At 45.8% G+C, this 13187-nt stretch overlaps 1 protein-coding gene across 6 annotated transcripts in view; it reads left to right on the forward strand.

Annotated features, from left to right (window-relative positions):
* The first annotated feature begins 499 nt into the window (after window positions 1-499).
* DDL (SMAD/FHA domain-containing protein) overlaps window positions 500-13187 on the forward strand; it is a 70927-nt gene continuing 58239 nt past the window's right edge. For 3 of the 6 annotated variants that reach the window (XR_015188601.1, XR_015188602.1, XM_086516185.1), the window contains exons 1-2: window positions 504-660; window positions 744-1224. Coding sequence is in view for 4 of the 6 variants with exons in the window: in XM_086516185.1 (XP_086372311.1) it covers window positions 590-660; window positions 744-1224 (552 nt within the window). In the remaining 2 variants the exon portion in view is untranslated. Of the gene's footprint in view, window positions 661-743; window positions 1232-13187 lie in introns of all 6 variants that reach the window. The other 3 variants (XM_086516189.1, XM_086516187.1, XM_086516188.1) reach the window with 3 other exon arrangements.

Consider the following 13187-nt stretch of genomic DNA (forward strand, 5'->3'; position numbering starts at 1 on the left):
GAGAGAGAGAGAGAGAGAGAGAGAGAGAGAGAGAGAGAGAGATTGTTGATGCACAAGGTATACTGAAACCTGACCAATGAATGTTGTGGTTGAGGTGTTGAAGCTCTGGGTCTCCCTCTAGGAACAAAGGACAACAACACAAATTCCAAGAACAAAACATTCCTAAGGTAATACTTTCTTTTATCCCTCCAACTCTGGAATAGAAGCAAAAACCCGCTTTCAACATTGGACGTGATTAAAGTAGTAGGGAAGGGTACGTTCCCTATGTGATTATGTATAATGTGGTTCTAGCTCCACACCATATGTGTGTGTGTTTTTTTGTATTTTAAAAAGCACAAGCATCTTTAAAGATTATAATCTGCAAATTCTTTCCTTCACACATTGGCTAACTCCAAATTCAATAGAGAAATTCAATTCTTTGGCTTTGATAAGAGACACTGGTGAACAAGCTATGGCATGAGGTAAAATGTACACTAGGCATCTATCTGACGAGTTTTGAACTCGAGAACTGTTCGGTGGGTACCGCAATTTTCGCGGGGGGGGGGGAGAGAGTGCAGTGATCGTTGTGCAAACCTAGTCTGCACTAGAGATGGCCGGACACAGAAATGAAGACTCGGACTCGGAGTCCCCGCCTCCGCGAGCGAGACAGTCATCTGCCAGGTAACCCTTCTTCCTTTCTGGTGCAATCTCTCCATCACGCATGGCTTTTGGCTCAAGTCTCTCTCTGCACTTTACCATCACAGCAGAGGCCGGGAATCAGAAGAACGCGAGAGAGCTATGGAAAAAAGCAGAGAAAGGGATCATCACCGGAAAGAAAGGGATTATGATCGCAATGAAGCAAGATACTCCGAGATGGACGAGTCACGCTCAAAGGACAGAGATTTTGCACGAGAAAAAGAGAGAGAGAGAGAAAGAGAGAGGAGAGATAGAGATAGAGATAGGTACAGGGATAGGGACAGGGACAGGGACAGGGATAGGGATAGGGATAGGGATAGAGAAAGAGGTAGAGATCATGCAAGGGATTCTGATAGAGAGAAGGAGCGAGAACGACACGTGGAAAGAGGACGAGGCAGAGAAGGGCGGGAAAGGTCACCTGATGATGAGAGGGTCAAAGAACGACGCTCACCTAGATCTCATTCTGCTCCGAGTCCACCAAAGAAGCGGGGTCGTGCTTCATCTCCTTCATCACCACCCAGAACGTCTACAACCTCGATGCGGGACGAGGTGTCTGGTGAAATCCACTCCTTCTCTTTGATTGCATCCTTCTTTATAGCTTGAAAACATTGCAAGTTACCTTAACAGAATAATTGAGCTTGCGGTTGGAATTGTCCGAGCTTAGGATTTGAAAGATTTGTTGTTGAGTTGATGTAGAACTTAAAAGTGCTTAGTTTTTGGCGTTAAAAGTCATTTGAAGCCTGCTAATAAATATTTGTATGTCACCTTATGAAACTTATTCATATTTTCTTGATCATCAAGGTTGTCAGGGAGGGCTTGCAATTGTGCTTACTCTTTGGTCTATCAAGTAAAGCTTACATGATTTTGTGTAGCTTACAAAATTGTAATTGCACCTATTATGTGCAAGCAAGCAAGTATTAACTCTGATTTTTGTAATGGTTTGATTGTTAATATAATTTATTGAATGTTGAAACTTATTGATTGTTAATATAATTTATTGAATGCTCATCCTATACCATTTGCTCAATGGCTGTTCCTAGGAATCTGTCTGTATATACCTTTGTTTGTCATAGGTTAGATCTTTCCATTATTTATTTTTCTTAGTTATGGGTATTTTTATTGTCTTGATATACATTTTAGCTGCATTTTAAAAACAAATAAAAGTTAGGTTTGGTGTCTGTTAATTCCACAGACAATTGCTTAATCAGTCTCAAATTTCAATCGTTATCAATCCTTTACAAAAGAACTCGTGTTATCCAACTTGTCACAAGACGGGCGGAGTGGCGGAATTCCCCCCAGAGAGTGTTGGCCCCAAACCTTGGCACCCCTTTCGGTATTTATTTATATTGCATCAACACAGTAAAAGCCGGTACTCCAGACTCTGCACCTTCTTCAGGAAGCATGCCAGAGAATGAGCCCTAAGGCCCTTGGCCTGAAAAGGAGTTACAATGAAAAGCTTCAAACTCAAAAGCAACTGGTCCAAAAAGTACTAGCGCCAAAAATCTGCCAGTGTGTTTTGCGGAAATCCGTAAAACTGCCATGTCAGTGCTGTCAGCGCGTTTTGCGGAAATTTGCCACGTCAACATTGTCAGCGGAACTTCAAGGCTGTCTGTACAGCTGCCACATCATCAATCTACGCGCGCGTGTGTGGATCCTGCTTTATTTTAATGTCTTTATGTCACTTGGGCCCCATCGGACGGGGTCCCCATAAGTTGGTAGGATTTCTTCTGCTGTTGCTTGTTCTTCCTAGGGTTTAGGCCCCTCGGCCGTGATGTGAAGGTTGGCTCTGTTCTTAAGTTACTTGACACGTCAGCAGTTTGTGACACAACCTGTACACATGACACAAGCCACTCTCACTCATGAACGAACGTGAGAGTGAGACATTAGGCTCACCTCCCAACTATAGAGTGGTGCGTATGCCCTATCAACGACCTCATTTTTGTGCTAATTTTTCCGATTTAATGCTTCTTTTAGTGCTAGGCTTCATTATGGCTGAGTCTGCCCTTGATCTCCGGAGTCATGACAGAAACTCAGCATGCTGAACTTTGTGTTGATGTATGCTCATGTGTGTGCGTGTGGTGTGTGTTGTGTGTTGTGTTGGGGAGCATATGTTAGTACCTAGTTCTACACCCACTATTGGGCATTGACGACGTTAGTGGGGATGTCGTGGTATTTAGTCAATACTATGCATGATGGAGCTGATGGTTATATTGTCTTGTGGGTGACTACCATGGGGCTATACCTTGCACTTTCCTTCAAGGGTGAATCTGGGCTTATCCTGGATTCATCTAGGTATATCACCTCCCAGCTATAGAGCCAATACGGGCTCACCCTTGAGCTTGCGAGCCTGTAGCCCATAGTTACAGGGAGTGGCCATTTTTAGGTCTACGTTCCCTGTTTCCATTCCAGCTTCGCGTTTCGAATCCTTGTTCCGTGTTTCAAGCGTGAGTATATGTAACAAGGAATGGCAGCCATCAGGCTAGCCTCTACCACAAGGGTTGGTGTCCCATACCACCACGGGGTAGAGCTGCCAAGGGCCTAGAGTCCAAGTGCGGTGATCACACAAGATAACTCATTAATGAGCCTAGGGTCCTATTTATAGGACTCCTTATCCACCCTGACCATAGGGCCATATTCACACTTGGTTGGACATAGCTCAGGTGCCCATCTTGATGTCTGGGACGTAACAATGAAGGTCTATGCGAAGAAAATGAGAGCGATTTATTATCAAGGGTGATTTTTTCCCTTTGTTTATATCGTTTTCCCTTTCTTTTTTCAAGTGTTAAAACAAGGGAGGTGTGGAGACTTGCTTGATGAGCCATCCTTGCAGTCGGTGCAAAGGTCTTGTCATAGTCCACATCTTGTCTGTGAGAGAAGCCCTTGGCAATGAGTCGTGCCTTGTGCTTGTCCAAAGAACCATCAGCTTTGTACTTGGTCTTGTAGACCCATTCGACACCAATCACCTTCCACTTGGGAGTTTGAATCAACTCCCTAGTGTTGTTCGTCTTGATAGAATCAAGTTCTTTCTGCATGGCCAAGCTCCACTTTGGTTGTGAAAGCGCCTTCTCAATTGTCAGAGGATCTCTGCCCTTGATCATTGTCGACATCAAAGCATAGTTCACATGTAATAAAGTCCCATCTACCTCAGCAAATCAAAGTCGCTGAGATCGTCGTGTAGTATCGCGTATGGGTAGAGGCAATTGTCGTATCATAAACCGATCTCCAACCTCTTCAGTTCCTTGCAAGACCGTCTTCGAGGACTTTTGGTAGAAAGCTTGATGTCTCTCAGTTTCGGTCACATGCACATCTAACCCTCTGTGCATGTGGACAAGCTACTTCAGGTTCAGGGTTCAGGTCATCTTAGGAAGTGTTTTGGCACCTTTGTGAGCCTATGCGCAGGTCGTGCATGTCCAGGCACATAGAGTAGTTGCATATCCTCTGGTTGCACACACCATGATCATCAGAATTAGTCAGTAGCCATCATGAGCATTTTACAATGCACAGAACCCACTTTCCCTCTTTTAGCCATTTTCACTTATTATTAATAAGTGTGTTGGGAAACTGGGTAGGGCAAATTGGCTAAAGTGGATATATAAGAAAAGCTAGCGCTAGCACTTTCTGGTAGAAGAGGCAGAAGTACCACACTTGTAATGCACCTTCTCAGCAAGACCGGTAGGACTTCCTTAGCGTTTTCAGCCATCAAGACTAGCGTGGCATTAGTGGACATTGCAGATCAGCCAGCATTTTCAGACTATAGCAGCTAGCGTTTGCAGATTGCAGATCAGCATAGCGTTTTGCTGCTGCTCCACCTAGCGTTACCAGTTTGCTGCACCACCTAGCGTTTTTGCTGTTGCACCACCTAGCGTTTCAGTTTGCTGCACCTCCTAGCGTTTTGCTGATTCCTGGCAACAATTCAGTCCATAGCATCAGCGTTTTCCATTTGTAGTAGCCCCAAATCGCAAATCTCACCTTCCCGCAGCAGATCCTTGCCGCACAGTCAGATTAGCCAGCGTTTTCAGTTTCAGCCCGCTGTTCCCAGATTTCAGCACCTGCGTTTTCAGCGCATCGCCGTCATGTCGTCGCCATCGCCGTCTTCGTTGACACAATGTCAGAATTCAGCAGATAGCAGATTTGCAGATTTCAGCCCGTCTCGTCGCCGTCATCATTGTCATCGACATTGTCGGCAAGTCCATTGCATCTAGACCATTGTACCAGATTTGTGTAATCAATAGCATAGACCTCTCTCGCCATAGAGAGTGGGGCCCTTGGAGGAGGGTTTGACAACATTCTGGTGTCATATTCTCTCTCTCTCTCTCTCTCTCTCTCTCTCTCTCTCTCTCGCAGTCTCAGCACCTTCATTTACAATGTCCTTCACTTTGTGATCATTTGCACTCTTTCATTAAAGGAACGGAAGGCTCTCCCTTCTGAAGTAAAAGGAACCCTTGAGCACAGTTCGGAGCACTCATCTTCCGCTGCACGTTACATTGGTATCAGAGCTTTGGCAGTGTTCTGTATCACTCAAGGAAAGAACCACAAGAATTTTTTTTTGCTTGTTGCGGTCGCACGTAACCCAAGTCCACTTGGGCGTGTCGATTCCTAATCGTGTTTTTGAAGAGTGACAAGAAACCCAAGAAAGAGGGCTTGTCCGGCCTCTCCTTGTTCCTCTTTTCACTCATTGAGAGCGGACTATGCACATAGCGGCCGACCAATCAACGTCAGGTGGGAAACAACCTTGGTGTGCCAAGGGGTACGCCCGCAAGGCAGAGTAGAGCTCGGGTAAGAGAAGATCCTTCTCTAACACAAATTGCAAGCTAAAGAAAGACATTGAGGATTCAAGAACCTTGAGAACTCAAGAACCTCAAGAACTCAAGTACCTCAAGAATCCAAGAACCACAAGAACCCAAGAACCACAAGAACCCGAGTTCCTCGTGAACTTAAGTACCAAGAACTCAGTGTATGGTCATCACCCGAAGCGGATTGGATACTTTGTGTGAAGGTGATGAGTATGGAGGTGGCGAAGAAGAATTTTCCCCACCAGGAGGTTTTTCCAACCCTCCTCTCTCCCCATCTACGCCACGGTTTGCACCAAATCCTATGGTGGCTTTGGTCAAGATGATGATGGACATGATGTTACAACAAGAAGCGCAACACGCAGCCTTGGATCGCGAGCGTGAGCAAGCGTGCTTTAAGGTGCAGCAGAAGTGAATGTTGAACTTTGCTCAAGATGAGTGCTCCGAATTGTGCTCAAGGTTCCTTTCACTTACGGAAGGGAGAGCCTTCCGTTCCTCTAGTGAGAGAGTGCAAATGATCACAAAACAAAGTGGCAAACACTGTGAATGAAGGTGTTGATACTGAGAGATAGAGAGAGAAGAATACGACACCAGAATGTTGTCAAACTCTTCTCCGAAGGCCCCACTCTCTATGGCGAGAGCAGTCTTCTATCGATTGCACAAATCTCTACAATGCTTTGGACTTGCCAACGTTGTCGACGACGATGAGGAGGACGACGAGACGGGCTGAAATTTGAAAATGCTAATGGCTGAAATCTGCAAATCTTTATCTGCTGAATTCTGACTATGACGATGCAATGATGACGCGTGAAAACGCAGATGCTGAAATCTGCGTTTTCCGGGCTGAATCAGCCAACTACATTGGATCTGACCGTGCGGAGAGGATCTGCTTCGGGAAGGTGAGATCTGCGAGGTTCGGGATTTGTTCTACTGTGTCTAAATGTTGAAGACTGAAAACGCTGGTGCTTCTGGTGGTTCCGTCGCGGTGAATCTGCAAAAGGTTGAGATGCCAGGCTGATGCAAAAGCGCTAGGCTGATTTGGGCTCTGTTGTAAAAATGCTATGGATCTGCTGCTTCTGCTAATGCCATGGATGATCTGCAATGCAAAACGCCAGGGTTGGTTCTGCCATGCAAAAATGCTAGGCTTGGTTCTTGTTGTCGCCAGGCTGCTGCAATGCAAAACATTGGGCTTGTTCTGCTGAAAACGCTAGTTGTGTTGATGCAGAAACGCTAGGGGTCATTTGCTCCAAAAACCGCTAGGTGTCCTATGGGGGTCTTGCTGAGAAGGTGTGTTGAACACGCGGTTCCCGCTGCCTCTTCTGCGATTTGAAGTGGCAGATTTGCCTTTGGGAGAAGGCCAAACAACTTACAGTTTAAAGGAAGACCTGATTGGGAGGAAAGTAGATTGTACTTTTGGACAGTTGATGAATATGGTGCCCAAACTTAACATGCTGTGGAAGTCATTAGTGAATCCAGAAAAAGAGCCGAAGCATGGACAAGTCAAAGTGTTGTCCATGGGAGAGTTACTCGACATCTGTCTTGTGGTGAACGTTTGGCACAAAGGTGTGGGCATGAGAGAAGTCTACATTGATGGAGGTGCTCAGTCATGTGTCGAGAGACCGGGTCTCATTACATGCGGAAGCTCTGGGTTTCAGATTCGAATAACAAACCATGCCAAGGTGAAATGTTTGAGGATGATCAAGAATTTGGAAGTTGAAGTCTTTAGCGTGAAGGTTATGGTGAACTTTCATGTTATGCTAGCTGGTATGGGAGTCTTTCCTCTCATTTTGGGACGACCTTGGTTGAGAGCTGTTGGTGCCGTGCAAGATTGGGGCAAGGGCACAATCGGTGTGCATGGCAAGAAGGGTGAAAAGAGGGTGTTTGATATGACTACCAAACAACCTATGGCACTTGAAGATGTGAGTGAGAATGATGAGTCCGAAACTACCAGTGATGATAGTTCTGAAGACTTAGAAAGTAGCACTACTTCGAGTTCCAGTGATGAGGGTGAAGTGTCATTCTTGTTGTTGGACGAGGAACAGAGAGAAGTTAGTGAAGTGTTGCAATTATCAGGGAATATAAATGCTTCAAGTCGTTTAGAGCAACTTGAAGAGTTGATGCAACCTAAACAGGAACTGCCAGTGAGGAAAGAGTTGATTCAAAATATGTTGAGTACTGATTTGACACAAGGAGAAAGAAAGAAATACTTAGCAATGTTGGACAGGTTTCCTAATCTTTTCATTACCTCACATCAGGAAATAAGGGCAGAGTTAGCGGGGAACGCCAATATGGGGGCTTGGAACGCCGAAACGGCGTTCCGGCCGGTCAAAATCTCTGGGAACGCCTCTGAATGGACTGTCGTTCCGACAGACAGGCAGTCACCGGAATGGACTGGCTGGAACGGGTTGGAACGGGCCGGAACGGCCTCAACGGGTAGAAACGGGCATATTTGAACGCTTAAAAAAGTAGCTATTTGGGAACTTTGGGCAGCCAACGGCCATTTACAGGCCTATATAAATCCCCCCCTCTTCCCCCATTCTTCACCAAAGCATCAAGGAAGTTTGAAGGCCCTCTCCCTTGCTCTCAACTCTCAAGCCATAGGGGCCTAGCCTCTAGCTCTCAAGTTTCAACCTCTCTCTCTCTTGGGCTAACCCTCAAGGCTCAAGGGTCAAGCTCTCTTCGGTCTCAACTTTCAAGAGGTGAAGCCTCTCTCTCAAGCTCTCTATCTCAACTTCTCATTGCTCAAGCTCTCACGGAATCAAGCCTCTCTCTCTCTCTCTCTCTCTCTCTCAAACCCTCAAAGATCAAGCTCTCTCTCTTTCACGGATAATCCATGGCTGCTTCTTCTCGTACAACCCCCTCTGTTCATGCGGGCAACACTCAAAAGGCGAAGGAATGGTCGTGGTGGGATGAAGTGACCTCGGAGGGCACCTTGTCGACGGCGGGAGGTTCTCGTGCATGGGCATGCAAGCTATGCTCTTACACGCGGAAAGGGGGGCATGACAAAGTGAGGGCACACTTTCTTCGAGTGCCTGGACATGAGGTGAGATTTTGCACCAACGTAACCATCGAGAAGAGAAAGGAGCTCGAGGAAAAGGATCGGCAATTCAACCATAAAGCCAAGCCTGTACGCAAAGGTATCGATCCAAAGACCCTCATTTTCCCTTCTTCCTCTCTACCCGGTTTAGGTGCCGGTGGATCTTCATTGGGTCCGATTCGTCGCCAAAGGACGCGTGCCACCTCTTGGGACCCAAAGAAGAAGGAAGAGGTGGATACGGCCGTAGCTCGATTCTTCTATTACGACTATATCCCATTTGTCGTGGCAAGGTATGTTTTATTGATTTATCAATCTTCTCTCTCATTTCTTTCGTTATCGTCGTTTTTGCCCTTTTGATACTAACCTCTTCTATGTTTGATCGAAATAGGTCGCGGTATTGGAAAGTCATGGTGCAATGGATAGGAGAGTATGTCACCGGCTATGTGCCGCCATCTTCAGAGGCTCTCCGAACTACTTTGCTCGATCGAGAGAAGGCTATCGTGGAGCAAACAACCCTCAATATTTAGCGTCTTTGAGTAAAACATGGCGTTTCTCTCATTGCCGACGGGTGGAGCGATACAAGGAAGAGATCTATTCATAGTCTCGTTGCATAGGTTAGTGGAGAGATGTACTTTGTGCACTCTCATGATGCCATCGAGAGTGGCAAGTCCGTCGATGTCCTCTCTGCAACGTGGACAACGGCCATAGAAACGATCGGTGAGCAACAACGGTGGCCTTTGTCACAGATGGGGAGGCATCAAACAGGGCAGCAACAACTATTATAGAGGGCCACTATCCGCATGTGAGTGTGCTTTTGCATGGCACACTACCTGAACAACCTTCTTAAAGACATCAGCAAGCTAGACTGGATTGCTCCAGTCATTGTTGATGCAGTGAAGATTGTTACTTTCATCAACAATCACAACTTGGTTCGGAGTGAGTACCTCAAGAGGTCGGGCGGCAAAGTGCTTCTAAAGTATTTAGACACCCGCTTCGCATTCAACTTTCTTCTTGTGCGCAGGTTGTCTGAATGTCAAAATGCGGTTCGACAGGTCTTCATCAATAATGAGTTCACCACCTCTCCCTATGCAAAGACAGTTGCATGGATTTTGTGCAAGGATAAGGCAGAGGATCTTGAGTTCTCAAGAGTCTTGACGCACAGGTAAAACCGGTGGTTCATTTGCTTCTAGTTTTGGATGGCATGGATCCTTGCATTGGCAAGATTTATGAGGCAATGGACCGCATGATCGAGCAACTTGCACAGCTTGAGCCGAAAGTAGAGCGATATGAGGAGATCCATGCGCTTTGCAACTGTCACAAACGGGAGCGTATAACAATATAAAGTACATTCGGATAAATAGGATTTATCACTTAATATTGAAGCCAGAGTATATAGAGAGAAATAGATAAAGAGAGAGAGAGAGAGAGAGATAGAGATGAGAAGATCGACACAGTACTGGGGACCAGAAGATGGGCTAGTCCCCCCCCCGTAATAGTATCTTTATTACTGAGGAGAAGTCTATACAAGCTCTTGAACTGAACGTATTACCACGCTCGTTCTAGAATAAGACTTGATGGTTCCTTGAAGCCTCGGCTTCCTATTCCTAGGGCAAAACCCTATTCCAAGGAACTTCCGTTCCTTATTCCAAATCCTCGAGAACTAAGGTTCTCGCCTCTGGATCTCACCTTCCAGACTTAGGGCATGAAATCCCTACAACTCTTTTCTAACTCTGTTTCTAGAGTCCTCTTTCTGCAGATTAACTCCGCTTTCCTGGACACAAAGTCCTTCCTTTGGGAATTTCAACTTCCGGATCACATCTCGAGAGTCTACCTCTCTTTGATCTGTGGATTTACCTCCCAAACTTGGGTACGAAACCCTTGGGCTGATCTAGCTCTAGTTCCTCAGAGCGCTTTTCTCCTGCAGAGGCTCATGCCTTCCTCTGCTCCTACTCCCTCACGAAGAGGAAGTACCACCTGCAATCAAATACTCAGAGATCATAACATGAAAATCTTACCTTCAAAGTCTCGACGCTCGAAACGCAACTCGGTTCTCGAAAAGCAATTCCCCGGAAGAGATTTCTACATAGAAAATCCTCTCTTTCAATCCTACACACAAAAGAGGTGTGTTCTCGGGTTCCTTCTCGTAAATCAGCCTCGTCTACGACGTTTATGGGCTGAAAACAGAGAAAAACAGCAGCTTGTCGCGATGGAAACACGCTCCGTAGACACTTCTTCGCGAGGGAACTCGCGCACTGAGTCTTGGTGACATCGGGTACACTTGGGACAGTCATGGGCATCACCGGCAACGTCTTCTTTGCGGGTGAACTCTGCAGCAGCATCTTCTTCTCTGATAAGAACTGATCCTCCCATCTGAGTGAGGGCATGTGATGCTTTTATAGCTCCTAGCCACGGGCACGAATAGCTGCTCGCGTAGAGATCGCGGTTGGGGTTTTTTTATTTTTATTTTTTTAATAATTTTTTTTTTCGTTGTTCTGCCAGAAAAAGAGAGAGAGAAAATGTCTGTTGCCTCATTTATCAGATGGCTGTCCACTTATTAAATGGGCGGCCGACGATTTTAAAAATAGTCTGAATCTGCCCAAAAACTCAATAAAACCTTATAAGTTAAAAACAATGCTTTCACACCACTTCCCGGGCGTCCTTGGATGCAATCACACGCACAGTTGCAATGCAGACATAAGACTTCCTCGCGGGAAAGCATTTGCTTTCCCGAAAAGCAATCCTGCTTTCTCAGAAAGCATCTGTTTTTCCTCAAAGTTTCATCTGAACCCATCTTTATTCAAGTGCTTGCTTTTCCTTGTGGACAATTCTAACACATTCCGGAATTTCCTCTCGACTATGGATATCCCCTTTTCGATGCACCCGTCACCCACCTTGTGACGCATCAGGAATACCCATCACCTAGTCACTTCCTACCGAACTTACGGTACAATCTCCTTCGCGATGCTCTATGTCACCCATCCTATGATGCATCAGAGATGTCTGTCCCGGATGGTCGAATACTTCTTCCCGATGCTCTGTGTCACCCATCCGATGTGATGCATCAGAAGTACCCGTTCCTGGTGGCCTTACAGATATTCCCGTTCTCACTGCTCCCGTCATTACTTTGAATGACGCACTAGGAATATTCTCTATTCGGATGTCTCCAGTGAGAAAAACCCTCACTTAAAATTTCAATAATTCATTTAGAATTATTTTTCCCGGTGTTCCAAGCGAGAAAACCCTCTTACTTATAAATCCAATAATTCATTTAGAATTATTTTTATGTCAGATAAAGCCAATTTAGCAACAGCAGCTCGAGGTGGAATTCATATGCCTCTCCTTTACACGGGGCAGTCTACATGGTGGATCCAAAGTTCCAAGGTGCAGGGCAAGAGACAGATAGAGAAGTCATGAACCAATTTATAGAGATCTTAAACAAGATGGTTCTAGACAGAAATGGGCGACGCATTGTCAGAGATCAGTTGAACAGTACAAAGAGATGCGGGGGTCATTTGGCAGTCCAGATGCTCAGATTGATCGTAGGAAAATAGGTTTAGTGCTATGGTGGGAGGACTATGGCTATGATGGCCCTGAGCTTCAAAGATTGGCGATCCGTATTCTCAGCCAGTCAGTTAGTACCTCATGCTTGGAGCAATTGAGGAGTACCTTTAGCCATATTGCTTCCAAGAAGAGGAATCGGCTTGGAGTGGAGAAGGCTAATGATCTTGTCTTTGTCAGCGCAAATTTGAAAATGCTTTGCAAGAGTACAGACAAACAGACAGATCCTTTTACACAGTGGGAGATGGAGCAAGAGGCTCCTTAGGCAAGTGAAGATTCATATCCAGCAACACCACGTACTTTATCCGTGGCTGAGATCGAGCTGGGCCTAGAGCTCAATGACGAGGAATGGGAGGATGTGCATGATTTACAGTCGGCTACTACGGATTGGGAGGCCTCTCAGGCTAGTGGCTCTTGAGTCTTGAGTCTTGAGGCTCGAGAGTTGCGAGTCGCGACTTTAGGACTTCCATTATGATTTATCCTTGCCTTTTATGGTTGCTTGAGCCTTGCTCTGTTTGACATTTGTAGCTACTAGCATCTTTATGGTATTTGTCACTTTCAGTCTTTTGGTATTGTGGTCATTGGTTGCCCCCCTTGTAGTCTCGACTCTCATTATGGTATGCCATCTTTGGCTTTTTTGTAGCACCTTGGCGGCCCTTGTTAGCCATAATTAAGCAAAAACATAATTAAGCATTGTGTTTGCTCAATGTTGTGTATGTGCTATGTACTCTGGGCACCGCACATCCCAATCAAGTCATAATAAGGTTGAATGGTCTTCAAATCGTGTTTTTTGTGGGTATTAGAGTCAAAGGACTCTAGGACTACTTGTATTCAAACACATAACGCTAAAAAAAACAATATGGGAGTTTTTTTAGCCTCCCGTTCCGCGCTGTTTCTGTTCCGGACCCATTCCCGTTTCGCAGGGAGGCCCGTCGCCGTTCCTGTTCCGCGTTCCGGGTAACTCTGAATAAGGGGCTTTGTTGGGGATCCTGTGAAGATGGAGCTAGTTGAAGGGGCAAAACCAATCAGACAGAAGTTAAGGAGGATGGGCAAGGAGCAGATGAATGCCTTAAAGGAAGAAGTGGATAAGCTATTGGATGCAGGGTTCATTGTGCCAGTTGATAATG

Source organism: Adiantum capillus-veneris, chromosome 7, assembly GCF_014529385.1.
Source record: "Adiantum capillus-veneris isolate H3 chromosome 7, ASM1452938v2, whole genome shotgun sequence".
Classification (NCBI taxonomy): domain Eukaryota; kingdom Viridiplantae; phylum Streptophyta; class Polypodiopsida; order Polypodiales; family Pteridaceae; genus Adiantum; species Adiantum capillus-veneris.